The sequence below is a fragment of the Prionailurus viverrinus genome, chromosome D2, assembly GCF_022837055.1.
Source record: "Prionailurus viverrinus isolate Anna chromosome D2, UM_Priviv_1.0, whole genome shotgun sequence".
Lineage (NCBI taxonomy): Eukaryota > Metazoa > Chordata > Mammalia > Carnivora > Felidae > Prionailurus > Prionailurus viverrinus.
In genome coordinates this window covers 14,171,364-14,199,304 of record NC_062571.1, presented here as the reverse complement: position 1 = coordinate 14,199,304, position 27,941 = coordinate 14,171,364, and the positions used below count along the sequence as shown (strand labels likewise).

Here is a 27,941-nt window from a genome sequence, read left to right as displayed (position 1 = left end):
AGGGGCATCTGCAAACCCATGCCCTGAAGAAGAAAAGCATTCTGTTGTTAGGCTGAAATTCCCAGTGCTTTTCAAGATGGTTGAGTCTTTGAAGACTGTTAAGTCCTTGTAAAGATGGCACTGGGTTCTAATTCAGAGCCACAGTCGAGGCAGTAGTAGCCATGGTCACTGCCGCTCTGAACAGTGACCTACTGATAACAGAACTGATAACAGAACAGTCCCCACGGGACCGGTAGGGAGTTGGCAAATAATACGTGCAAGGTTCTTAGAACAGTGTCTACTACACATCGGTGTCCAATAAATATTATCAGTTATCATTACTGTTAATATCATCATCACCACTCCTTGATGGAAGGCGGGTCCTAGGCAGAAAAGTGGCCAAGAAGGTGCCTCGCCCAGTTTCCATCTAAAAATGCATAACCCGAAGCGCCTGCCATGGTCGCTGCCGGCAGAAAGCACCGGGATGTAGGATGCGTAGGATGGCCCCAGCCCTCTTTTCCAGTGCCTTCCCGCTGACCACCTTTTCCGGATTTCTTTTCCCTTCTTCAGAGTTCAGGGAAGGGAGGAAAGCTACATAGTCAGGGTGTTCGACCCTAACCCCCACCCAAGGTCACTGAGTCAGTGGTAACTCCCGTGACTCCAGCCTCATCAGAGAAGGTGGGGTGGGACAGACCAGGGAGGCTGTGAAGTCCAGGGCCAGCCACGAATAACACCCTCTCTCTTCTTTATTTCAGCATTCAATATTGTATTAAATTTTGGAATTGCTGTTACGTATCCCACTCTGATGTCTGTTGGAATCGTCCTCAGTGTACCTGTGAATGCAGGTAAGCCAGTATGGCTTCCAATATCTGCTTGCACACACACACACACACACACACACACACACGTGTGCATGCTTACAAACACACGTACTCACACACACTCTTGCTGTGCCTGCCATGGAAAGCAGGTTTACCCTTCTGTATAAAAAGAAAGCACTTAGGGGTGCCTGGGTGGCTCAGTCGGTTGAGTGTCTGACTCTTGATTTCGGCTCAGGTCATGATCTCACGGTTTGTGGGATTGAGCCCCATGTCGGGCTTCATGTTGACAGCGTGGAGCCTGCTCGCTCTCTCTCAAAATAAACAAATAAAAAAAGAAAGCAAGCACTTAGGTACAAGTCGGTGTTTCTCATATATATGGTATTTCTCCGGAGTGCATTGATTTTCACGTAGCACACCAAAGTACAGCTAGTCTAAAGCCATCTCAGGGCTAACTGACGTGAGGACCGGAGAGGAGTATCATTCATATGAGTAAGAAGCATGGAAAAATATGTAGCGGGAAGAAACTTCTAACTTTTGCAAGTGACTTTCGGGGGCAGAAAATGTGCTCAGGGTGTGATGGGTATGATGTAGGGTTTACAGACTGAAGGAGCGTGCACGTGATTCTCCATCCCCCCGGAGAGCGAGAGCCCTTTCCCCCGATGACTCGGGACCTTGCTTTGTTTTCTGCTGGGGACAGTCGGCAGCTCTTCCAAAACTTTGTGGTCACCTGCCCCCCACCTTCCTCCTTTCCTGGCGCATCCTGGTGGCAATTTTGGATTTTCTTCCCGTAACCCCCCCCCCACACCTGACGCCCCCGTATAACCTGTCGTTAGCCGGAGAAGGGTTTGTAAATCTCTCCTCTCTGTAGCACTCGCCCCGTTGACAGCTCTCAATTTCCGAAGCCTTTTCCTATGATCTGGTTCCTCACCCCTCCTGTCCCACTTGTTCTGTATGTGCCTCACCCTGGCCCCAGACCCTCCTAGGGGTACCTCAGGGCAGCGTGTGGAAAAAGGCCTGGCGGGGGTGGCAGCACCGGCTCTGCCCACCTGGAGGATGCTGGTCCCAACCCGTTGCCTCGCTGGGTCTTTGCTTGTCCCACCCGAATGTGAAGGTAGTACCTCCCCTCAGTCAATATCTCAAAAGGCTGAATGCGTCAGAGAGAGCTGGTAAGAAGCGGTCCTCACTGTGAGCCTCCAGACACTGCTGCCTTCTGGAAAATAACTTCTCAGCTTACCCCCTACCCCTTACAGCGTCTTTGTAGTCACAGCGTTCTTCACTTGGAGAAGGCGTATCACAGGTGGTTCCCAGACGGATGCTTACTTTGACCGTATCATACAGCCAGGGGTTTGAGAGAGAAATCAACATCATTTCTCATCACTCACCTGCAACCTGGGAGTTTAATTCTGCGGCCAAGGAAGGGATCACATCCAATTCCCCAGTGGAAGAGAGGAGCAAAGGTGGCCACCCTTACCTGAGGTGTCAGAGCAGAGCCATTGGGTGGTTTCCCGACCCTCCCTGGCGCCTATCTGGGGCGCAGCCCGTGGGCCCTGCTAATTGACTGTCCCCGTCCGTTGAAATCACAGAATGTCCCGCCATTATTAAAAATTAAAGCCTTGGGGCGCCTGGGTGGCGCAGTCGGTTAAACGCCCGACTTCAGCCAGGTCACGATCTCGCGGTCCGTGAGTTCGAGCCCCGCGTCGGGCTCTGGGCTGATGGCCCGGAGCCTGGAGCCTGTTTCCGATTCTGTGTCTCCCTCTCTCTCTGCCCCTCCCCCGTTCATGCTCTGCCTCTCTCTGTCCCAAAAATAAATAAACGTTGAAAAAAAAAATTTTTTTTTAAATAAAAATTAAAATTAAAAAAAAAAAAAATTAAAGCCTTGCTGAATTGCAGTGAGACAAAAGAGGCACTTTAGTTCCACAAAAGGGCTGCTAACAGTTTCTCTTCCCATTTTAACTCTTATCCCTGTGTCGTTCTCTGCCTCCCCTAGTGGCAAGGTGAGAGGCAGGGAGGGGAGGCTGGGGGGAGGCAGGGAGAGTGGAGACCCGTGAGGGGAGAAGGCCAGAGCCAGGCCATGTCCGGGGCCACAGCCTGGGCCCACACGTGGAGAGCCGGCGACCGCCGGCCAGCAAGGTGGCTTTCAAAGGCCGCGTGCTCGAAGTCAGCAAACGCTCTGTCACGAAGTGATAGAAAAGTAAGCAGTTGGTGTCTCTTGTGTAGAAGGCGGCCTCCAAATTTGCTTTTTCTGGCTTTCAATTAAGAACGCAGGGAAATAAAGCAAAAAAAAGGAAAAAACAAAAACCTTAATATCCCCAGTGGTTTTGACCATTCAGCTATGAAGAGAGTGATGGTGTGGATTTTTATGACCGGACGTTAATCCTGCTTCTCACTGTGTTCCCTCACCCATGTGGGTCGGGTATGAGCCATGTGCCCCGTGGACCTTTAATAAACTTGAATAGTCAGTGACGACCCAGGTGGCTTTGAAGTGTCGTGCTAATAACGGCCTGGGGCGGAACAAGAATTTATATTTATTATCTTCAAAACACCAGTGTGAGTTTGGCCTTTAAACCGTACCTGTGCGGATATTGGGAAATAATGCTTTTAAATTATAAATACAAAACGTCACTGTAAAAAAAAAAAAAACATGAGAAGTACCAAAAATATAAAGAAAGCAATAATGTTTTCATTATCCTGCCCACCCCCCCTCCCCCGGACCCTCGGGAGGTGGGCCAAAAATAATCGTCGGGGGGGGGGGGGGTATCTCCAATTGCCCCCCCCCCCCACCATTTATTTTGCCTGTCCCATAAACCAGTGCCTGAACTGAGGTGCCAGGTCAGTTTGGGGAAGTGACATACAAGCGCCAGGCTTATAAAATTGAGAGGCAGCCCCTGCCCGCAAGGAACGAAGCCACCCTGAGGAAGATCCTGTGGTCAAGGAAGACCGCTGGCTGCCGGCCCGCGAGGGGACGCCCCAGCCCCTGCGCCTGGCTCACCTCCGAGTAACCCGGCTTTTCTCGGTCTCGTGCAGTGGTTGATCACTACACCAGTAAGATCGTCTTCAACGGGGTCCGGGTCATCGCCATCATCATCATCGGCCTGGGCTTCCTCCTCCTGCTCTTGCCCGAGGAGTGGGATGTCTGGTTGATCAAGCTGCTGACCCGCCTCAAGGTGAGGAAGAAGGAGGAGACGGCGGAGGGCGCTGCAGACCCGGGCTCGGGACCACAGAGCAAGAACAGAAGAGCCCGCCCTTCGTTCGCCCGCTGACCGTGGGCCCTCCAGAACTCTGCGGCGAACGCTCACGCTCGTTGTTAGTGACTTGGGGGGTCTCTTCCTGGCGGGGGCCCCTCGGTTTGGTAAGGTGTACATACCTGTACAGTTCCGGTAATCTGCGGTAAGTTATACGGTATTTATTGGCATGTCCAATTTGCTTGCTCTTTTTCCACATCAGACCTTTCTCCTAAGGTTACCAGTTCAAAATGAGAGCGACAAGAAGAGCCTCTCGGCCCTTTTTCAGTGAATGTAAAGCTGGTTACAGTTACCCTGGCATTGATTGTCCGGGGACGACGAGAGGCAGGGCCAAGTGTTCTGAATCTTAGCAACTGAAAATTACATTGCACACTGTGATTACTTTCCAGCTATGGTAGGGTCATATTTTGTTTTATACCAGAGCTGTATTCTTAATTTTAAGGGATCTCAACGAACCAAAAGCTGACTGTTCGGTCAATCTGGGCGGACGGAGGGATGGATGGATGAGGACGTTAAGAGGTGACGCGGAAAAGGGAAACGGGCTGCAGAACCCATCGACTGTGGACTTAACCTCGGGGTGACGGTTGGAGGAGGACAGGCCCGCGCCGGGTGACAGAGAGGGAAAGAGAAGCCCAAGCCCCAGCTGGCTGCTCTCCTGTGTCTGTGTAAGATCATGCAAGAGAAATTACAGTGCCTTCTACAGAATTTTCGTCTTTACCTACGTGAAGCGAGGTGACATTGTAAGTCACTGGCGCCGTCTTCTCATTTAGGTGTAAAAATCTTTAGAAACCAATAAAACTATATATGTGCGTGTGTGTGTGTACAAAAAATGACAAGCTGGTGACCTGTGTAATGGCACATGGTTAGCGGTGTGCAATGCACATACAAGGTAGACTATGCCGGAGGTGAATTGCTTTCACTTCGTGACCAAGCTGGAAAATTACTTCCTGAACCTGTAAACCTTTTTATGAAACTTTTAAAGCACCGGGCTGTTTACTTACACAATTTAGGTCTGCCAGAAAAATTCTATCTGTGATAGATCTTGTAAAGAGGGACAAGGGGGTTAGAGTTTACTATTTTTGAAGTTTACATTGTTACATACGAAATGGAGACCTTATTTTGAAATGTTGTCATAACCCAATGGTGCACTCTGTTAACCATGGAGTCTTTCGTTTCATAGGGGAAAGGGGCATTCGTGACCTGAACTTTTTAGCAAATTATTATTCTCAGTTTCCATTACCTGTTTGGCCAAACAGATGAATAAACTATTTAAAAAAGAAGCATTTCGTGCTGTGTTGGTGGCCCCGTTGTTGCATTCCCACGGTGCCCACTCCCGCCCATTCCCGCTCCCAGCAGGTCCCACCCTCCCGCGCCACCAAGGCATGAAAACCCACCCAGCCACCTCAAGGGGCGGAGATTCTCATTGTGACGACAGAGGTGACTGGCACAAAAGCAAAATGCAAAACAGCCATCTGGGCCTCATACAAAATGTCTTGAGGCTTCGTCTCCCTCCCCTCCTCCTCTCCCTTCACCCCCCCTCTCCTTTCCCTCCAGGCGCCTGCCCCCTACTCAGCTCTGGGTGTTGCTTGTGTCTCTCTTTTTTCTGCACAGACTGCTTCCTCAGCTCACGTTGCCCTCATAGCTACCTCCAAGTGGCGGCCTCGGTCGCCATGTTGGCACGGTCTTCCAGCTCCACTCCCACCCCTCACTTCTGCCTCAGTGTCCTAACCTCGTTCTAGCTCTGTAGAGAATTTGAGGTACCAGCCTCAATATTCTGTTCCAGGCAGCTGCAGCCAGGGACCGTGCGGTCCAATGCCTCTCATTCTGCAGCTGCAAACGGCCAGGTTCTCTAAGGGTGTGGGGGGGGGGGGGAGCAGAGAAGAGACGAGACGGCAAGCTTCTTCAGGACACGTCACCCTGCCAGCCACACCTAGAGCGACCATACACCATGCATCACTTGCTCCTTGGGGTCAGAACTGGTGAGCTGATGCTCAACATCACTCATCATCATCAGGGAAATACAAATCCAAACCACAATGAGGTACCACCTCACACCTGTCAGAGTGGCTGACAGTGACAACTCAGGCAACAACGGATGTTGGCGAGGATGCGGACAGAGAGGATCTTTTTGCACTGCTGGTGGGAATGCAAACTGGTGCGGCCACTCTGGAAAACAGTACGGAGGTTCCTCAAAAAATTAAAAATAGAACGACCCTGCGACCCAGCAATAGCACATTTATCCAAAGGATACAAGTGTGCTGTTTGGAAGGGGCACATGTACCCAATGTTTATAGCAGCCAAAGTATGGAAAGAGCCCAAATGTCCATTGACAGATGAATGGATGAAGAAGATGTGGTTTATATATACAATGGAATATTACTCGTTGATCAAAAACAATGAAATCTTGCCACTCGCTCCAACATGAATGGAGTGTATTATGCTAAGCGAAATTAGAGAAAGACAAATACCATATGACTTCACTCATATGAGGACTTTAAGAGACAAAACAGATGAACATAAGGGAAGGGAAACAAAAATAATAACAAAAACAGGAAGGCAGACAAAACATAAGAGACTCTTAAATGTAGAGAACAAACTGAGGGTTGCTGGAGGGTTTGTGGGTGGGGGGTGGGCTATATGGACAAGGGGCATTAAGAAGGGTGCTTGTTGGGGTGAGCACTGGGCATTATACGCAGGGGATGAATCACTGGGTTCTGCTCCTGAAATCATTATTGCACTATATGCTAACTAACTTGGATGTAAATTAAAAACCAAAAATAAATTAGAATAATAAATAAGAACTGGTGAGTTGAGCTGTCCAAAGCAGAGAGCTCCCTGCCTGATGTGTCCAGTGTGTGCTGTGAGGGGGAACCCCTCAGCCCCCTTAGTGGAGCCTGGACGAGTCACCTCCATGATTTTGTTACGTCAGGGTGCCAAACATTTCCTATGGAAGCCACAGCATGAAAAAGTTGGGAAAGCCTACACTAGAGAAGATTTACCCCACTCACCCATTTGGCCTAAAATACGGTGAAGACCCAAAAGAATTGAAAGCAGGGACTCAAAGGGGTATTTGTCCACTAGGGTCATAGCAGCCTTATTCACAAAAGCCAAGGGGTGGGAGTACCACAAGTGTCCATCAACAGATGAATAGATAAACAACATGTACACACAGTGGAATATTATTCAGCCTTAAAAAAAAAAGAACATTCTGACACATGCTACACCATGGATGGACATTGAAGACATAATGCTGAAAGAAAGAAGTCACAAAAGGACAAATACATGATCCACTTATATGAGGTACCCAGAATAGTCAAGTTCATAGACACAGAAGTTTGGTCGCTAGCGGCTGGAAATGAAGAGTTTTCATTCAGTGGGGACAGGGTTTCAATTTTGTAAGATAAAAACTTGTCTGTTTTGGAGACAGATGGTGGTAACGGGGCACAACAATGTGAAGGTACCCAGTGCCGCTGAAACGTACACCTGGAAATGCCTACATGGTAAATTTTATGTTATTTACATGTTATAATAATAAAAAAAAAATTAAAGGTGAGGTATGTGACATAAAAAGGTTAAAACTCTCAGGAATGGTTAATGGTCCTCTCAGGACATTATAAACACGAGTTGGAAGAGGGTTGAGGGGCTTTGAGAGCTTTCTTTCCAGAAAGGATACAAACCACATCTTCCCACCTCCACCCCAAGCGGGTTTCAAGGACTGGTGTGAGCTGTGGCTAACCCAGAAGGGGTCTATGAAGAGAAGAATCCCAGAAAAAGAGTCCCTTCCAATGGAACCATGGCGTGGCTTTGAGAAACAGGCTCCATCAGTGCTCTGTCTGGGGAATCGTCTGCCCTCTAGAGGCCAGTCTGGATAGCAATGAAAGGATTCTTCCAATTTTGCTCCTTTGAAGAGTAGAAGACAAGACAGAAAGTACAAAGAGGATACGGGGCCTCTGCTGCTGATCAGGGTCCCAAAGACGCTTAGAAGCCTCCAATCCTACCTTCTCTGTCAGAATGTGGCCATTTGGAGCCAGAGGACACGAAGCGACCAGCCGCCTTGCCACATCGAGTCACAGCTGTCTCTGGGAACTCATCATACCTGCTCTGCAGACGCTCAGGCTGAAGAGAAACAGGAGAGAAGAAACTGTTGCCAGAGAACCTACCACCCTGTAGAACAGGTGTGTTTCCAAATCTAGCTAGGGACGCATAATGTGGAGTTCTTCATACTCGATTTTGAAAATAAATGATTTGTTCTAAAATTGGAATGTGGTTGTGGTTGTACAATTCTGTGAATATTCTAAAATTCAGTTTCGGGGTGCCTGGGTGGCTCAGTCAGTTAAGCATCTGACTTCGGCTCAGGTCATGATTTTGACATTTGTGAGTTCCAGCCCTGGTTCGGGCTCTGTACTGATAGCTCGGAGCCTGGAGCCTGCTTCAGATTCTGTGTCTCCCTCTCTTTCTGCCCCTCCCCCACTCACGTTCTGTCTCTCTCTCTCTCTCTCTCAAAAATAAATAAACATTAAAAATTTTTTAAATAAAATTCAATTTTGCATACACTTCAAAGGGGAGAATTTTACAGCATGTGGATAATATCTCAATAAAGTGGTTTATTAGATAATAGATAAACGGTTCCCCCACAAAATGAGTTAAAATGCCTTTGCCAAAATCTTACAAGCAGAGAGGACATTTCCTGGGTAGTTGGCTTGGTTTTGGCTGCCCGGCATCTGATCCCTATTTAAAACAGCACATTGCATCGGTTCGGAGGCTGAAGGGAACAGATGCTCCATATGGGCGCCACCACCCCTCCCCCCCACAGTCCAGGGAGGGAAAGGAGGGGTGAACTGCACTTGGCCAGCAGGCTGCAGTCTCCTAGGACTTTGGATCTGGAGCAAGGAATACCAGACCCCGAGGAGCAGCCTAGGAGGGCCGCGCTGACCAGCCAGTCCCCAGGCTCCTGGCCTTGGCCTCAATCCCCACCCAGTGTGGAGATCCATGGTTGCTGCCTGGTTCCAAACAGATCCTTCCCATGCAGCTGGGCTTATGATGGCCCAGCAGGACTCCTCAGCCAAACTGCTTTAAGGATGACTAGGAATGATTTATAAGAAATGCATCAATGATAGAGAAATAAAGAGGATGTGAAAGTTCTCCACAGTGCTTAAAACATATTTTTTAAGTTTATTAATTTTGAGAGAGAGAGAGAGCACAGTCAGGGTAGGGGCAGAGAGAGAGAGAGAGAGAATCCCAAGCAGGCTTTGCACTGTCAGTACAGGGCCCAGTGTGGGGCTAGAACCCACAAACAATGACTTGAGCCCAAATCAAGACTCAGATGCTTAACCGACCGAGCTACCTTGGCATCCCACAACATGTATTTTTTTTACTTCTTTAATGTTTATTTTTTTATTAAAAAAATTTATACACTTATTTATTTTTGATAGAGACAGAGCACAAGTGGGGGAGGGGCAGAGAGAGAAGGAGACAGAATCCAGAGCAGGCTCCAGGCTAAGAGCTGTCAGCACAGAGCCCGACGCGGGGCTCAAACTCACGAACTGCTAGATCATGACCTGAGCCGATGTCAGACGCTTAACCGACTGAGCCATCCAGGTGCCCCTAATGTTTATTTTTGAGAGAGACAGGGCCTGAGCAGAGAAGGGGCAGAGAGAGGGGAGACACAGAATCCGAAGCAGGTTCCAGGCTCCGAGCTGTCAGCACAGAGCCCAATGCGGGGCTTGAACCCATGAACAGTGAGATCATGACCTGAGCCGAAGCCAGACGCTTAACTGACTGAGCCACCCAGGCAACCCCCCAAAACATATTTTTAAAAACATTTTAAACAATGGTAATTTCCGTTCCATATTTTTTCTTGTATTCAGCATTGTCACATTTTTGAACCCCCCCCCCCTTTTTTGAAATAATCTCTACACCCAACGTGGGGCTCAAACACACCACCCTGAGATCAAGAGTTGTATGCTCTACAGACTGAAGCAGCCAGGCATCCCAAGAAAACCCTTTCCTTGAGTTAAAATACTGGTAAACTTCAGCCGAGGTCAATCTTCTCTAAATTATCAAAAAAACAAAGAGTTGGGGGCGCCTGGGTGGCGCAGTCGGTTAAGCGTCCGACTTCAGCCAAGTCACGATCTCGCGGTCCGTGAGTTCGAGCCCCGCGTCGGGCTCTGGGCTGATGGCTCAGAGCCTGGAGCCTGCTTCCGATTCTGTGGCTGCCTCTCTCTCTGCCCCTCCCCCGTTCATGCTCTGCCTTTCTCTGTCTCAAAAATAAATAAACCTTAAAAAAAAAAAAAAAAAGAGTTACTGAAATTATGGGAAATGAGACTTCATGTAATTACAGTGTAATGAGTTGTGAATTTTAGCTCAGAACAAAACATGGTGAATTTTTTTTCTCTTACTGAAAAAAAGAATATGCTTCCTGGGGAGATTTGGAAATACACATAAAGCCACAAGCCAGTAATAACTGCAGTTGTATTAGGATCCTCAGGAACAGTAATGGCAGCAGTCTAGAATAGAGGAAAATGGCCGAGAGGGAACCCGATGGCTGGGGAATCTCCCTGGGAAGGGCACTTTCTCTCTGAGAGTTGACATGAGCACATAAGAACCTAAGTGTGCCTTCTTAGCTTTTGACTTGTAAATACAAGTATCTCCATAGAAAGGCATCCTAAGGAAGAGATACTTCACCATAAGAAAATAAATGAAATGAATTTAAGAACCTCTAGAAGGTTTCCTCCAGGAATCCCCCATGTTTACTCCTTATTAGAAATAGAAGAGCAGCTGGGCGCCTGGGTGGCTCAGTCGGTTGAGCGTCAGACTTTGGCTTAGGTCATGATCTCACAGTTCACAAATTTGAGCCCCGCATCAGGCTCTGTGCTAATGGCTCAGAGCCTGGAGCCTGCTTCAGGTTCTGTGTCTCCCCCTCTCTCTGCCCCTTCCTCACTCAGCTCTGTCTCTCTCTGTCTCTCAAAAAATGAATAAACATTAAAAAAAAAAAAAGAAAAATAGAAGAGCAGCTGGCCACCTACCTACTCCCTTCAATTTCTTAGGAATCTCCTGAATTCCAGTGATGTAGGGGAATCTGAGGGGCGAGGCAGAAGCAGCCGTTAACCCAGGGTCTTACAGGATACTGTTGGTGCCCACCTAATGCAGCATGCCTGAGGGGAGAGGGGGCACTGTGTAACACCAGGTGCCATCACACGCACACCTGGTGAGTAGCCCAAACTCATACACGTCCAAAACGTATTCCTAATCACCAGATAGCTCTCCCCTGAGCAGTGACTCTGGGACCCAGACCCCTTCGCTATGGCTCTTCATGTTCAACATGCAACTTCAAGATGGCGACGCTCATCCACAGGCTAGAGAGGAGAGGCCTGAAAGTAGCTCATCTCACTTCTGCTCAGAGTTCAGGAAATGAGTCGATTTGATGGACCTCTGGGTCAGTCTCTGCATGGAACGAAGGGGGAGATTTGTGTATAAGGAAAGCAAAACTATCGGTATACCCTTATGGTGTTCTTTTTTCAATTTACACCTCTATCAGGGATTAGAGTTTGGTTTTTTTAATCCCCAACCATCCTTCTCTGGCCCCTCCATTTATGAGAACTGTAAACTCACACCAACTAGATGTAGTTCCCTCTCTCCCTGTTTTCTGATTTCATCTCCATTGAATATGTGGAACACCTTCTTTTATCATCTGAAATATGTGGAGAAGGCAGCCTCATGGGGATGCTGGTGGTTTCACCACTTTTCTAGGATTTTGCAAATATCTGTGCCCAGTAGGTAGCCCTGCTGAGTGGTAATGCACAGACGTTGGATTTCATCAAGGACCTTGTGTGGGTGTGGGTGTGGGTGTACCCATGCATGTGCATTTGCTACATTTACTGTGAGCTCTTAGTACATATTTTGACCAATTGGGCTGCTTCCATTTTTTAAAAATTTTGTTTAAATCACCCACGAGAGCTAATAACTAACTAGAAATTACAATTTTTTTAAATAAATGATACCATTTGGGGCTGGGTATTGATTCATCCAGCTGCTACCTGGTAACTTTCTTAAATCCCTTTAGCAAGCAATGATCATCTACAGAGATCCCGGTATTTTTCTCCAAAGCATAATTTTTTTTAAGTCAGATCTTACTGTTAGCACCAATTTAAAGTCCAAATCACATTGGGATATTTAACTCTCTGCAGATCTGGCTCACCTGCGGGCATTATTGCATCAAAAGGCTTTACAGGTTACTTTTGGATTGCTGGACTTCTAGACTTCTCCTAAATCGTAAGTTTGTGTTTTCTGTTTTGTTTTTTTTTTTTATTTTATCTATTGCAGAGTGGCTTGGTGTTTCTAAGAACTTAGAAAATAATCCAAGTTCTGTTATCTTTTATCCTGCATGAAAATGCTATTAGAATTTTAGATGCTGAGGGGTGCCTGGGTGGCTCAGTTGGTTAAGCGTCCAACTTCAGCTCAGGTCAAGATCTCACGGTTGGTGAGTTCAAGCCCCGCATCAGGCTCTGTGCTGACAGCTCAGAGCCTGGAACATGCTTCAGATTCTGTGTCTCCCTGTCTCTCTACCCTTGCCCACTCACTCACTTTCTCTCTCTCTCAAAAATAAACAAACATTTAAAAAATTTAAAGAATTTTATATGCTGAAAGGTAGCTTTAAAAAATTATGAGCAAGACTTCTGAGCGCAAGATGAATGAAAAGGTTTTGAAGGCAGGGACAGTAAGAAGGACATCTGCTTCTAAAATGTCAACTGCTAAGATAAATCAAAATACTAGGAAATGCTATGAAACTCTGGTCCCCAGGGTTGTCAGGGATATGTTTGTGAAAGCACTTAAAAGCTGCAGAATGTTCTATGACTCTAATAAGTGATTATCAAGGGACTTGCCACAAGGCCATGTGGCTAGGAGAGGCAAAGCAGGCTGCCTTCATTGACCACCCCCCTCCCAGAGCCCCGCTCTTTGGTTTGTGCGGCGACCACACAGAGGGAAAGGCTCTAAGGACAAGCTTCTCTGCTGAGTGATTTTATCAAGGGCCTTCCTAGAAGCATGACAGATGGTCTCCTGGGACTTTGGAAGATCTCAGTTAGCATTAAAGCTCTGTAAAGGCTGGGTATTTTCTACAAATGACACCGTGCCCATAAGTTCCTTTCTGGTATCGATTTCTAACTGAAGTCAATGGTAGGTTTTTTGTCACCCCAGCAAAATGACCAGGCTACCCATCCCCTACTTCTCTTGTCAACTTCTCAGCCACCTTGGACCTGATTCTACTAGTCCTTCCCTTTCCCTTCAACTTGCAGTTCTTTCCTCCACCAGATCTTTTGCTTCTGCTCCACTGACTGTACTTTCCTTTGCATGCAACTAACACCACCAGCACCACCACCCCGAAACAACAACGACAAGAGTCAATACTTGTATGTGTTTGCAACTTACCAAGCACTTCTCATGAGTATGTTCACACACCCAGGCACAGTCCCCACAGCCCTTCTGGGACCTCACTGACCGACCTCTCGCCCTCTACAGCCCTGCCTATGGGACATGGCCACTTGTTTATATTTCTGAATCCTGGGTTGGAAACTAGTACACTCAATCCACTTTCCTCGGAACACTCAGAAATGGAGATTTGATGATCCACTCATAATCCCTACATTGCCCCGAATGAAGAGTGTGTTTGTTTGGAAGATTGAATTTACACCAAAAATGTATCATTTCCTCTTATACCTGGATGAATTCAGCACACACTGATGCTACTTTACTATCTCTGTGTCTCTAGTCCTTACTCTCTTTCCCTTAGCTGATATGCTTTGTCTTCAAATTCCTAAAAATAGAAATCTCACAAGGTTCACGGCAGAGCTATAGAAGAGTGCAGTGGTTAATAACATGGAATTTAGGGACAGACAGAACTGGATTCAAATCCCAGCTCTACGATTTATAGTTTTGTGACCTTGGGCAAGTCACTTGACACGACTGAGTCTCAGTTTTCTCACCTGTCAAATAAGAATAAAAACAGTCTAACTTAGAAGATCATCAAGGTAAAACAGAACACTATGTATGAAAGCTAAGCACTGTTTCTAGACATAAGTAGGTACTCAATAAATGATAGCATCAACATCATCACCACCACCACCACCACCAGAGCACATCTTCCAAGCTTGAGCAATCATTTCCTTTGAAGAGCATTCCAGCCCATGGCCTTTTCCATCCAAGGCCACCTTGCCTCCCATTTCATCCAGTTTTGTGTCTCTAATTTTCACCTCCTTGAAAATCACTTCCAAATCTCTGCCATCTACAAATCTGAGTTTTTAACCATCTCCCAGACATTTCTCCCGATGTGTCTTAGCAGCCCCTCAATGTTAACATGTCCCAAACTATACATTCTATTTTCTCACCCGGAAAACCATTCCTCCTTCTATTGGTGTTAATTGGCATCACTATGATCTTGTAATAGTGCATAAAATCTTAATACTACCTTTAACTTCTTCCTTACTCTTACACTAGCAATCACTGTGTGATTCACATCCAAGTCGGTGGTGTTGTAACTCCAAATCATGTGTAGAACCCTCCCCTGCCACCCACCCCACCGCTACTACCCTACTTCATTAATTTTTTTTAACGTTTATTTATTTTTGGACAGAGAGAGACAGAGAATGAACAGGGGAGGGGCAGAGAGAGAGGGAGACACAGAATCTGAAACAGGCTCCGGGCTCTGAGCAGTCAGCACAGAGCCCGACGCGGGGCTCAAACTCACGGACCATGAGATCATGACCTGAGCTGAAGTCGGACAGTTAACCGACCAAGCCACCCAGGCGCCCCATTTCCTAGTATGTATCACCCAGGGAGTTCCAAGTCGTCTGATCTGTCCTGTAAATCTGGGGTTGTGTTTCACTGTCTTGCACAAAGATCTTCAGGGTCTTTATTAAATAAACCGTTATTAAATGCTTTATTAAATAAACTGTTAATCCTGAGCCTGAATTCAAGGCCCACCGCAATTTGGCAGTAACTAATCTTTCCAAACTCACCTGCCACTACAATCACCAACATCTCCTGCCCTTCAACCATACTAGACTATTTACTATTTCTCAGAGATACCGTATTTTCTCTTGTCTTGGTACTGCTGTTAATTCTGCATAGAATTCCTCCTCCCTCTCCCTCTTTCTGCCTGGCCAAATCTTACATGTTCTTACATGTCTACTTCCAATGTTTCCTCCTTAATGAAACTCCTCATTTACCCCATGACCACTAATACGCCTACTTTGTGGCCTGCACAGAAATTTCTCTATCTCCTGTGCCACACATTACAGTCAAAACTTCTCTCTCTTACAGTATTAATATTCCTAAGGGACAAAAAAAACAAAAACAAAACTGTGTTCCTTAATTTTTGTCCCTTGCACCCAGCAGGGTCCCACATAAACAATAGGATATATTTATTGAATTGGCTCTTTTTTATAAGCTTTTAAAATAACTAGACACGATTTATAACAATTACGTCAATTCCCCTTGGACGGTACAGGGTGAACATCTCAGTCATCTTATATATCCCATAGTCAACATCATAGAATTTTCCCAGGATCCTGTCAAATAATGATTAGGGTTACCTATTTCATCCAAAATAATATCAGTGTTTTCCCTATAATCCTAAGGTTCATGAACATGTTGGCACATGGTGGGCAGCGTTAAGCCTCTTCTTATTCAATGTGAATTGTGTGTCCTCTGGACTTCCAATAACTAGTGCACACAGGGTTCAGTTTCCCCATTTCTATGGGAATCCTTATCATGCTAGTCCTTAATGTCTATACTGAATATTGGAAAGGGGTCTAATTGGTGCTTGAGTTTATACTAGCAACCCTTAATAATGGCACAGGAAAGACTGAATCTAAAATGATCCTTCCTAAATCGGAGGGATTGCTTGGCTACTGATGCAATCCAACCTTCAGGTGCTGGGAATGGCTTGGATTTTGTTAATTTCCTTCAGATCTTTTTGAGTCATTCCCATTGTTCCCTCCCATAAAGACACTGAAGCTTTATCAAAAAATGCCTGCATAGTGGAAACTCATCTGACTTCTGACCTCTCAGTGTCCAAGCCTCTAAGCCAAACTCCTGCTGAAAGCTCAAAGCTCCCCTCCACAATGAACTCAGTTGAGTCTTGGCAAAATTTCCTTTAACCCTTCTGAGCCTAGGCTTCTTCAGCCACTCCTTCCCTGAGTATCTGTCATTCATCCCCAAGTCTTTGACCTGCCACACAAATTAAATATCATTGATATTTAACATATCAATGCATGTTCAGGTATAAGATAATGCCTTGAATAAGAAGTCTAATCAGAAGAGAAATGGACAAAAATATGAAAATGTGAAATAACAGTTAATTAACCAAACTCAAGAAATAAAGAAAAAAATCATCTCAGAAATAAAGACCTTATAAAATACCTAGAGATAATAGATTTGCTGAAAATATTGAAACCTGAGTAGAAGAATTATAAAAATCAAGAAGAGTAAAACACAATAAATCAATAAATAGAAGCAAAAGGATCTGGCAAAAGCTATAGATACATAAAATCAACAAATAAAACCCAACATTTACAATATGTGAATGATTGAAGTCCCCTAAAAGGAAGACAAAACAATGGATGGTTATATTTAAATTAGTAATTCAAGAAAATTTTGTGAAAATGAAAGAAGATCTGGACGTATATAGGGGAAAAATGTATACCTGAGACAATTGACCCAGAATGATCATGCTCAAAATATATTTCCGGTAAGACCTTTAGACTTTAAGGGGAAAAAATTGCTGGAATTCCAGCAAAGACCAGCCGACTCACAAAGCTTTAAAAAAATCAGGTTGGCATTAGATGTCTCAATAATTACATAAAAAGCAAGATAGCAATGGAGAAATATTTTCTGAAAATTGAAGGGAAGAAAAGTATGAACCCAGGATGTTATATCCTGCCAAAGTGGCCTTCAAATATCAGGCTGTAGAACAACAGTTAGCAAATTTTTTCTGTAAAAGAACATATAGTAAAATTTAGGTTTGGGGGGCACCTGGGTGGCTCAGTCAGTTGGGCTTCCGGCTTTCGATCAGGTCATGATCTCACAGTTTGTGAGTGCCAGCCAGCCCCGCGTCAGGCTCTGTGCTGATGGCTCGGAGCCTGGAACCTGCTTCAGATTCTGTGTCTCCCTCTCTCTCTGCCCCTCCCCTGCCCATGCTCTGTCTCTCTCTGTCTCAAAAATAAATAAACTTTAAAAAATTTTTTTTAAATAAATAAAGCAATTTTTTTAAAATGTTAAAAAAATAAAATAAAATAAAATAAATTTAGGTTTTGAAAACTATATGGTCTTTGTCACAACAATTCAACTCTGTTGTTGTAGCACAACAGGTGCCAAAGACAATATATAGGTAGTAGAATAGCTGTGCTCCAATTCAACTTTTTTTGTTTTACAAAAACTTACATCAGACCACATTTGGCCCATGGGTCATACATCGCTGACTCCTTGTGTAGTCTGTTGGGCTTGACAATTTTATGCCTTATTTAAGCAAAGAATAAAAATTGAATTGTTGTATCAAAGTACTTCTACCACTTGCAGTGATAATTTAAACAATCCTAAGATATTGATAACATAGGGCAAACTCATCTTCCCATATTTACATATCATCCTGAAGCATTTGAAAATGAATCGTCATAAATACAACATAGCATGGAGCCACCTGGGGGGCTCTGTCAGTCAAGCATCCGACTTTGGCTCAGGTCATGATCTAGTGGTTTGTGAGTTTGAGCCCCACATTGGGCTCTGTGCTAACAGCTCAGAGCCTGGAGCCTGCTTTGGATTCTGTGTCTCCCACTCTCTCTGTCCCTACCCCGCTCACACTGTCTTTTTCTCAAAAATAAGTAAACATTTTTCAAAAATAAAATAAAGTTAATATAACATAATAATATAATATAATATAATATAATATAATATAATATAGCAAAACATGTTTACACAGAACTTTCTGGCTTTGGACATAGGTGGCTCTTGGTGCTCTGTTTCCCACAGACTTTGGTCTATACCAGCCCCCAGATTCTCCAACCTCCAACCTCCTTCCAGAGCCTTGAATTTCCTTGAAGCTCTCCCGTGAAGGCTTTAGACTCTCGCCCATGCACTGCATTAGCCTAGATGCTCACCAAGATTGACATGTGTACTCAATATTTATTTAACTCTTCTCTCATACCAAACATTGTGCTCTTTTCTGGGAATAAAGGGACTACAAAAGTTCAACTTTTAAGAAGCATGGGCTAGGTTGACATCAGCAAATTGGTGGAGTCTGCAGCTCCAAGTTCTTGATAGCTCCCTCCCCAGAAACACAAAAACAAGCAGGAACCATGAGTACCAACTTTACCAGACTTCTGTAAAACAGTCAAAAGTTTACAGCAACCAAATGAACGCTGACTCAAGAAAAGGGAATTTCAAAATGGTAGGAAAGCTCTGTGGTCATTTTATTTGCCTTTCCCCTGTGCCCTTTAGGCAATTTTGGTCTTTAAGCATCAGCAGTCCACGTTTCTGGAAGGGAACCCTGGTCCCTGGCTCCGGAGGAAGGAGTGAAGACCTTATTCACAAGCTACTGTGTGTTATGGACTGAATCGTGCCCCCTCAAGATTCATATGTTGAAGCCTTAAGCCCCGATGTGACAGTATTGGAGAAAGGGCCTTAAGGGAAATAAGAAGAATTGAGGTCACAAGGGTGAGATCCTCATCCAGTAGGGTGGGTGTCCTTATAAGAAGAAAAGACACACGAGAGTTCACACACAAGGACAGGCTATCTGAGGACACAGCAAGACAACAGCCGTCGTAAGCCAGGAAGTGAAGCTTTACCAGAAACCCGCCCTGATAGCACCTGGATCTTGGACTTCTAGCTTCCAGAACTGTGAGGAAACAAACTTCTGTTGGTTACTCTCCACCCAGTCTGTGGTATTTTGTTATGGCAGCCTTAGCAGACTGCTGTGTCTACACTGTGTATATGTGTTCTAACCTGCCTGGTGGGTACCTGAAGGACTGACAGAAGGCACTCATCTCTGTTTTGCCTACCTCAGAGCTCAGGCCAATAAAGTGATGAGCATTGCTGAAAACAATGGAGGCTGAACTAACAGTCCTCAGATGTCTGAGGCAAAAGATTATAGCTGAAACCCGTATTAGACTGCCTAAGCAAAAGTTGAGGCGAGTTTCTTTGGGAAATTAGGACACTCAAAAGCATCCATGTATACTGGGGGATTTAGAAAGCCCCCTATGCCTTCCAAGGACAAAACACATGCTCAGAAAAGACCCTAAGCTTTCGTTTTGAGTCTTTTCAATGGGACCCTAAACCTTCAGCCTCGTGTTGATCCCTGATCTCAGTGCAAACCTGGCTAAATGCTGAAGGAGGGCACTGACAGACCCAATCTACAAAGATTGTAAGAGGTGCCTTTTTTCTGTCTCTCCTTTTGTATGCTTGATTGCTATGTGTGTTTTTGTTGTTTTTGTTTTCAGCTGCTGGCATCCAAAGAAATCTCTGTCAAATACTAGCCCCCCAAAAAGGTAAGGAACAGATTTCAGTGACCACACATGGCAAGGAATACAGTCTTTGCAATAGTCGTTTGGGAAAGTCACCAAACAAATGGACTACTACAGCCTTCAACAGCCAAAACCACAACACAAACACAGAACAAAACAGAAAAGGTAAGGGAGAGAGTACTATTTCCGAAGTTACATATTAGAATATAAAAATGTCCAACTTTCAGCCAAAAATCACAGTGTCAGTGTGTAGCCTGCTTAAGATTCTCTCTCAATAACTAAATAACTAAATAACCGGATGAATGAATAAATAAATAAATAAATAAATAAATAAATAAATAACAAGGCAGTGTGATAAGTACCACGATGGTTTTATATATATAGGGTAGATGGGGTGGTGCTCGAACTGACCGCTGGCCTCTGAGAAAGAGACCAGGAATACTTCTACAGATGAGGTACCACCTGAGTGAGCATTTTGAAGGTAAATAGAGGGGGAGCAGGCTAACAACACAGGAAGTAGCATGCACAGAAATAAGGTAAGAATAGTAAGCCAAAAGTTGAGAACTAGTGACATCCAAGTTGTCTTTCATACACACTGGTAACATACATAGCTGTCTTATTTGATTGCACCCTTTTCTGTATCATTCAGAATGTATTCTCTTTTTCCTGGTTTTTATTGAGCTATAATTGACATATAACATTACATTAGTTTAAAGTGTACGATGAAATGACTTGATATATTTGTATATTGTGAAATGAATGTCGCAGTAATTTAGTTAGCATCCATCACCTCACACATAGTTACATGTTGTTGTTGTTGTTGTTATGAGAACTTTTGGAATCTCCTGTCTTAGCAACTTTCAGATAGTGTTAACCATAGCCACCATACTGTACATGACATCCCCAGAACTTATTTATCTTATAACTGGAAGTTTGTACCTTTTGACCCTCTCCACCCATTTCCCCCCAAACCCCCATGTCCCGCCTCTGGCAACCACCAATCTGTTCTGTTTCTGTGAATTTGGCTTTTTTAGCCAAATAAGTGAAATCATACAGTATTTGTCTTATCTATATGGATATGTCTTATCTACATCAATATTTAGGTCTGTCTGTGATACATATGTATATATCACATCTTCTTTATCCAGTCATTCATCAGTGGACCCTTCTGCTGTTTACATGTTTCAGCTGTAATAAATAGTCCTGCAATGAATATGCAAGTGTAGCTATCTCATCAAGATACTGATTTTGTTTCCTTTGGATATATACCTAGAAGTAGAATCCAGTGGATCCAGTGGAAACAAGCTCATATGGTAGTTCTATTTTTAATTTTTTGAGGACCATGCCCTATACTGTTTTCCACAGTGGCTGCACCAATTCACATTCCCCGCATTTACTACCATGAAGGCATTTGAGTCAACATTTTTAAATTAGGAGATTTCACATTAAAGTGTGGATTTCTACAATCTCACGATTCCTGGGTTCGAGCCCCACTGACAGCTCAGAGCCTGGAGCCTGCTCTTGATTCTATGTCTCCCTCTCTCTCTCTGCCCCTCTCCCACTTGTGCTCTCACTTTCTCTCTCTCTCTCTCTCTCTCTCTCTCAAAAATAAATAAATTTTAAAAATTTTGAAAAGGTGTGGATTACTGATTTCCCTTAAATAACTTCTCTTGAAAGAAACTTCCAGCAATATTGCACCTGCATTTCACAGCAAAAATCAGCCAGCCCCACTTGGGGCTACACCCTTCAGCCAGATCGTTCGTGAGTATTTGCGTGTGTACTTGTGCTGGCCTTTGCTCATTTGAGCTATTAACCTGGGCTCTGTGGGCCTTAGAGGTAACTACTGTTGCCGTATGGAGTTTGGGGCCATAACTGCATTAGATAGCTAGGTAAATACAGATGATGCATACAAAGACACATACAAACAGTGCATCAGTGTGGGTGTCCATTAATATCTCTGGCAGAAGATAAGGCTGCAGAGACGGGTAGAGCCCAAATCATGAAGAATCCCTTCAAATACCCACAGTTTTCTGACTAATACATAGACTGTGGCTAAAAGAAATTTAAGCCAAACATCCCACTGCTGAGATGTCCCTTCTTCAGAAAGCACCATGATACAACTCCAGGAGAGAGCAGGCAGCCAAAGCAGGAGCCATGTCATGCTATCAGAGCAGGTGGAAGCAGACGGGTCCTAGAATCCCATCTGGGACTGCACATGGGCGCCAACGCTCATAAAATTAGCTAATGGAACTGACAGCGGGCTGCTTTCAATACAAGATGTGACTGGATCAATCCAGCAAGCAACAACACACACAGTGGAGAATCAATAAGGAGGGCACTTCAGTGTCCTGGCCAAGGTCTGGCAGAGAGGGCTCAGTGTGGATTTCGATGAAAAGCAATCGAGCTGCAAAGTCGAAACTAAAAATAGAAACTCTTTCAACTTTTATGGGAACTCGGAAGTATATGCCATATGGATGGCTTTATTAACATTAGAATTAATAATAGATGTTTGCAGGAAATGCTACATATTTCCAAACAGTTCAACCATAGGGAGTCCCAAGACCCTTCAGCTGTTGCCAGGTTATTTTAGACGTCACTTATGAGAAACCCATTCTAAAAATTCTCTTATCTATGAATGAGCATGTTAAGCACTCCATATATCCATCTGTACCCGTCTGTGACCCTCAAATATGAATCTGGGAAGGGTTCTAAACATTTAATACCACAGACTAGAAACTAAATGTCTTAATCATCTGTGATATCTTGCTACAATGGATTATTTTTCAGGTTTTAGTAATGCAATTCAGTATACCGTACAGTTCGTTTACAGCAACAATAAGAAATAGCTACAGTTTCTATTATTCCGTTGTCTTGCCCTTTTCAATCCGGTCTCCATCAAGCCTCTGAGCAGCCCTCTGAATTGGGGAAATAGAAAAGATTCTTTAGATCCACCTGATGGAGTGTATCTCTTTGGAGACATAGCTCACCGGCTCCAGAAGAGCCTTTTTGAAATTTACAATCAGTACCTGGAAAGCGCTCTCATTGAGCTCACAGAGCCCGATTTACTGTGTCAATGACCATCCACGAAGTCACCTAATACGCCCCTGAAAGAATGGGATGTAGGGCAGGTAGGCTTTTTTCTTTAATCGGGCATTGCCGCAGTAGTGCTGTGTTAAAACTCCACCTCACAGGACACGTGGGTGGCTCAGTCGGTTAAGCGTCCGACTTCCTCTCAGGTCAGATCTCACCGGTTGGTGAGTTCGAGCCCCGCGTGGGGCTCTGTGCTGACAGCTCAGAGCCTGGAGCCTGCTTGGGGTTCTGTGTCTCCCTCTCTCTCTCTGCCCCTCCCCCACCCACACTGTCTCCCTCTCTCTCTCTCTCTCTCTCTCTCTCTCTCAAAAATAAACATTTAAAAAAGTCCACCTTGCACTCAGTGGCCTATAACAAGCAAGTCTCTGCCCGTGCTCACCAATCTGCAGGGGATTGCACTTTGGCTGGCTTAGACTTGGCTCAGCGGAGTCGCGCGGCCACAGGCTGATGGCGGGTGTCACCTTTTGAAGATGCTCAGCTCTGTTCCCTGTATGTCTCTGCCCTTGTTCTTTGTGGTTTTGGTTTTATGGTTTTAATTGAGCATTTTATATGATTCCATTTTCTCTCCTTTCTTAGTATATCAGTTATATTTATTTCAAAACTTTTTTTTTTACTGATTGCCCTAGAGTTTGCATTTACAACTAATCCAACTACTTCCAAATAATTCATGTCATATGTAATGTGAGTACCTTATAATAAAATAATCCTGATTCTTTCCCCATCCCTTGTATCATCTCTGTCATTCATTTCATTTATAGATAAGTATACATAAGCATATAAAGACACATATATAACCATAACATCTAGGGGCACCTGGGTGGCTCAGTCAGTTAAGCCTCCGACTCCTGATCTCCACTCAGGTCATGGTCTCACGGTTCATGAGTTCAAGCCCAACATCGGCCTCTGCATTAATGGCACAAAGCCTGCTTGGGATTTTGTCTCTCCTTCTCTCTGCCCCTCACCCACTTGTGCTCCCTCACTCTCTCTAAAAGTAAACAAATAAAATTTAAAAAAATAAACATAATATCTGTACATCATCAAATGCATTGTTGCTGTTATTATGTTGAGCAAACTGTTAATCTGTTAGGTCAGTTAGGAATGAGAAAACTATCTTCACTTATTCCTTTTTCCATGTTCTTCCTTTCTTCATGTAGATCTAAGTTTCTGACCTATTTTATTTTCCTTCTCTCTACAGAACCCTTAACATTTCTTGCAAGGCAAGCCAATTAGCAACGATTTCCCCCAATTTTTATTTATTGCTCCATTTTTAAGGGATAAATCTGTGGGATACAGAATTCTAGATTGGTGGGTTTTTTCTCTCAACACTTCAGATGTTTCTTTCCTCCCTTGATTGCATGGTTTTGAAGAGAAGTTGGATGTAATCCTTTGTTTCTCTAAAGGCAAGGTTCCTCCAGCTTCTTTCAAGATTTTTTTTTCTTCGGGGCGCCTGGGTGGCTTGGTCGGTTAAACATCTGACTTCGGCTCAGGTCATGATCTCTCGGTCTGTGAGTTCGAGCCCCGCATCGGGTTCTGTGCTGACAGCTCAGAGCCTGGAGCCCGTTTCAGATTCTGTGTCTCCCTCTCTCTCTGCCCCTCCCCTGTTCATGCTCTGTCTCTCTCTGTCTCAAAAATAAATAAACGTTAAAAAAAGTTTAAAAAAAAAAAGATTTTTTTTCTTCATCTTTGATTTTCTATAGTTTAAAAATGAAATGCCAAGGTATAGTTTTTGTTTGTTTTGCTTTGTTTTGTTGGCATTTATCCCACTTGGTGTTCTCTGAGCTTCCCAGATCTGTGGTTAGGTTTCTAACATTAAATTGGGAGAAATTCTAAGTCATTGGTTCAAATATTTCTTTTCTTCCTTTCTCTCTTTCTTCTCCTGGTATTCCTAGTAGGTATATGTTATGCCTTCTTTTTTTTTTTAAATATTTATTTTTGAGAGAGAGAGAGAGAGAGAGAGAGCACAAGCAGGGGAGGGGCAAAGAGAGAGGGAGACACAGAATCTGAAGCAGGCTCCAGGCTCCAAGCTTGTCAGCAGAGCCTGATGCGGGGCTCGAACCCACGAACCATGACACCATGACCTGAGCTGAAGTTGGACACTCAGTTGACTGAGCCACCCAGGCACCCCTATGTTACACCTTCTGTAGTGGTCCTACAGTCCTTGGATATTCTGTTCTGGGTTTTGTTTTCTGTTCTGGGTTTTGTTTTCTTTGCTTTCCAGTTTGGGAAATGGGTCTTAGTTTTTTCCCCTCTCTTAGGTGGGAGAGGGTGGCTAGCATGGCTGGAGTTGAGTATTTATCTCCCTTTGTGGCAGGCTACAGCTGGCTGCAATTGGCTAGTTCCCTTCCTCCTGGTTAGGCCCCGAAGACAGCCCAGCAGGTTAGGCTCTGGTTAAGTAGTTCCACCTGAGGGAAAGCCTTCTTAAGAACAGAGCGCCCTGATGTATTCCAAAATGGTTCCTTCACCGTGACCTCCTGCTGCCGGAAGCACGAAGGAAAATTTCTCCGATATTTACTGTGAGAACCTGGTCAAGATCCTGGAGGTAAATGTCACAATATTGTGGGCCCCCCGCCCTATGACAGGGTCCCCTGGAGTTTTTAACTCTCAGAGTTGTCTGCCCTGAGCCTCCAGCAACTTGTCGATTCGGTTCTGGTTTTCCTGCCCCAGCACTGGTGCCGGTGGCCATTTCTGCTTGTTGGTCTCTGCTCCTGGGTTTTCTCTGTATTTGTCTGTCTCTCCACCCTTAGGGGCAGTGGTTTGCCCTGTGTCCTTACTTCTCTTACAGATCTTAGGATAGTTGTGTTTTTTGTTGTTGTTGTTGTTGTTTTAGCCTGTTTAGCTTTTTACTTGTTGTTAGGAGGGGATAGTGACTTCCAAGCTCCTTAAATGGCAGAACTGGAAATCAGAGGGCTTTTCCTTACTTTTTCAGGAAAAATCCTTTAAGAAATACCAAGGTGAGGCAAAACAGAAATGACTACAGAAAACACAAATTACACCAATGTAGATGCTTCTCCCCTTTGACCCTCTGACTCTTCAGTGACAGGGCTGCTGTGCCCCACAGGCTCCGGGCTGTTCCTCCGCCTCCTCCAGTAGCCACCTCTTGTTCGACCTCCAGTGGCTCTTGTTTGACCTCCAGGTCTTCAGCCTGACTCCCATGGAGGTCACGCCTCTTGTGCTCCCATCCCAATTCATTGTCCTCAGACTGTCCCTCACAGCCACCAACATTTTTATTTCCCAACGTAAGATGAGCCCAACCCTTTTTAGCCATGTGTCCCCTTTGCAGCCATCACCAGGGCCATAGGATTCCGACTCCTTGGTCCCTGTAGGTCCAAGAATGTGTAGAAATTTCATCTGATTCCAGGGTAAGGAATGTGTTGTTACTGGCAACGCAAATGATAAGAAACCACCCTACAGGTGAAGCCCTTTCCCTTCAATCATTAGCTTACGGTATAGCAACCCTTTAAGCATTCGGTAATCAGAGTCCATACAGAATAATTACTCACAAGAGTTTATCTGTCATCTGGATTGTGTAGTCTGTGTTTACATTAGCTTTTGGTCCCCATAGTATTTATTACTTATTCTACTTAGAGTCAACTAAGACCCCATAGATTTACTCAGATGTTCCTTCTTTCCTATTCAACCAAAGTTGTTGAGTTTCGAACACGAACAGGATTTCGCACTTAGCACTTATTTATTTGTTCCACAAATACTTCTAAAAAGGGAACTTCTGTAATTGAAAGAGCCCCTATCTTTAAGAAACTTAGAAATTAATGAGCAGACTGATCAAGGTCACCAAGACCTTGACATGAGACAATTGACTCTCAGTGTTAGGCTGTCCCGTTCCAATCTGGAGGGATTGGGAACTACTTCATGAAGGAAATAACTTGTTGAGTGGAGCCTAACAGGATGAATAGGATTTTTAGAAACAGATGGATGACGAGGCAGTTTGGATGAACACAAAACAGACAGAGAGACAGCATGTTAGGGATAGGATCTGGGAACAGCAAATAGCTCAGAAAAAGAGATAGGCATCTGTAGAAGAGTGGTAGGAGACAAAATCAGAAAACAGGACAAGTCCCAATGTGAGGGTCTCCAGTGTCATACTGAGACATTGGGTCACTTATTAGTAATAGAAAGTCACTAGAAGTGATTAAGCGAACAGTAGCATGATTAAATATTATCTTGTTTATTCCAGCCCACCACACGAGGCCTTTGGATCATTTTGATCTTGAATTTGTCATTAAAACTATGAACTATCTCCTCCAGCCCCAGACTCCCTGAAGGTTTGATAAGCATCTTAAACATGCTTCTCTAATTTGACTTCAAAATGTACAGAAGGCATAGCCCTGGTCATACCCCTAAAAGTATGACCTCCCTCTAGGCTGATGATTACTCCAATTCTTTGAGTTATGCTTATTCAAACACATAATACCCCTGTATAAAAGCATCCAGTCCACCGTTCTCAATAATGGCAGATATTATTGATTGCTTATATCAATACATTTGATTTGCATGTATTACCTTATTTAAACCTTTCACCAACCCTATCAGTTGAGGCTATTGACACCCTGCATTTCTTTAAACTGCAACATCTTCCCTTTTCCAGACACTTGAATCTCAGTTCTATTACTTGGTTTCCTATCAATTCCCCAAAGAAAATATGGATTTTTATCAATTAGATTCCTCAAAAGACCTTCAGGCAACTGCAACTCCTTTAATGTGTATCTGGTTAATATAAAGAGTCATAGAACTCACAAGATGAATTAGAAACTTCATTTTTGTGTTCTTGGGGGCTAAATAAAAAGTTTTAAATCTGGCACAGGGGAATAGTCAAATAGAGTTTTAACTTAGCCAAAAAGGATGATTTTTATCTAAGTAGACCCGAATTTGCTGAAAAATTTAAAATAATCTAACGCTGCCGGCATGAGCCTTTAGTTGCCTGGGTAATAAAGCAGGTTTCCATGGAAACCCATGGGTCTGTACCAAAGAAATGCCTTGAATTTTAATGGCATAGAAGAGTATCATCTAAGAAATACCAACTATTGATTGCTAACTGTGACTTTCTTGGTAGTGACTGTGAGCCTTTGATGCTCATATCTGTTAACAATGGTGGTTGTTTTCACCAGGAAAACAACCGTTAGATGTGCGAACAGCTGTGATAGCTAATACTCTGTTTCCTTTTACCTCTCTACACTACAGAGGTTCAGTCTCCACATGCATTTTGACCTTTACTGTAGACAAAGAAAAGGGTTGTTTCCTAATTATTTTATACTTTTGCATTAAGTGTGATGCGTTCTATT

The 27,941-nt window shown here is 44.2% G+C and overlaps 1 protein-coding gene across 2 annotated transcripts in view; it reads left to right on the top strand.

Moving 5' to 3' along the window:
* Nucleotides 1–5,266, top strand: part of SLC35F3 (solute carrier family 35 member F3) — a 400,268-nt gene extending 395,002 nt beyond the window's left edge. For both annotated transcript variants that reach the window (XM_047824385.1, XM_047824386.1), the window contains 2 exons: nt 735–824; nt 3,825–5,266. In XM_047824385.1, coding sequence (XP_047680341.1) covers nt 735–824; nt 3,825–4,060 — 326 coding nt within the window. In that variant the 3' untranslated portion in view covers nt 4,061–5,266. The remainder of the gene's footprint in view (nt 1–734; nt 825–3,824) is intronic.
* Nucleotides 5,267–27,941: the final 22,675 nt, after the last annotated feature.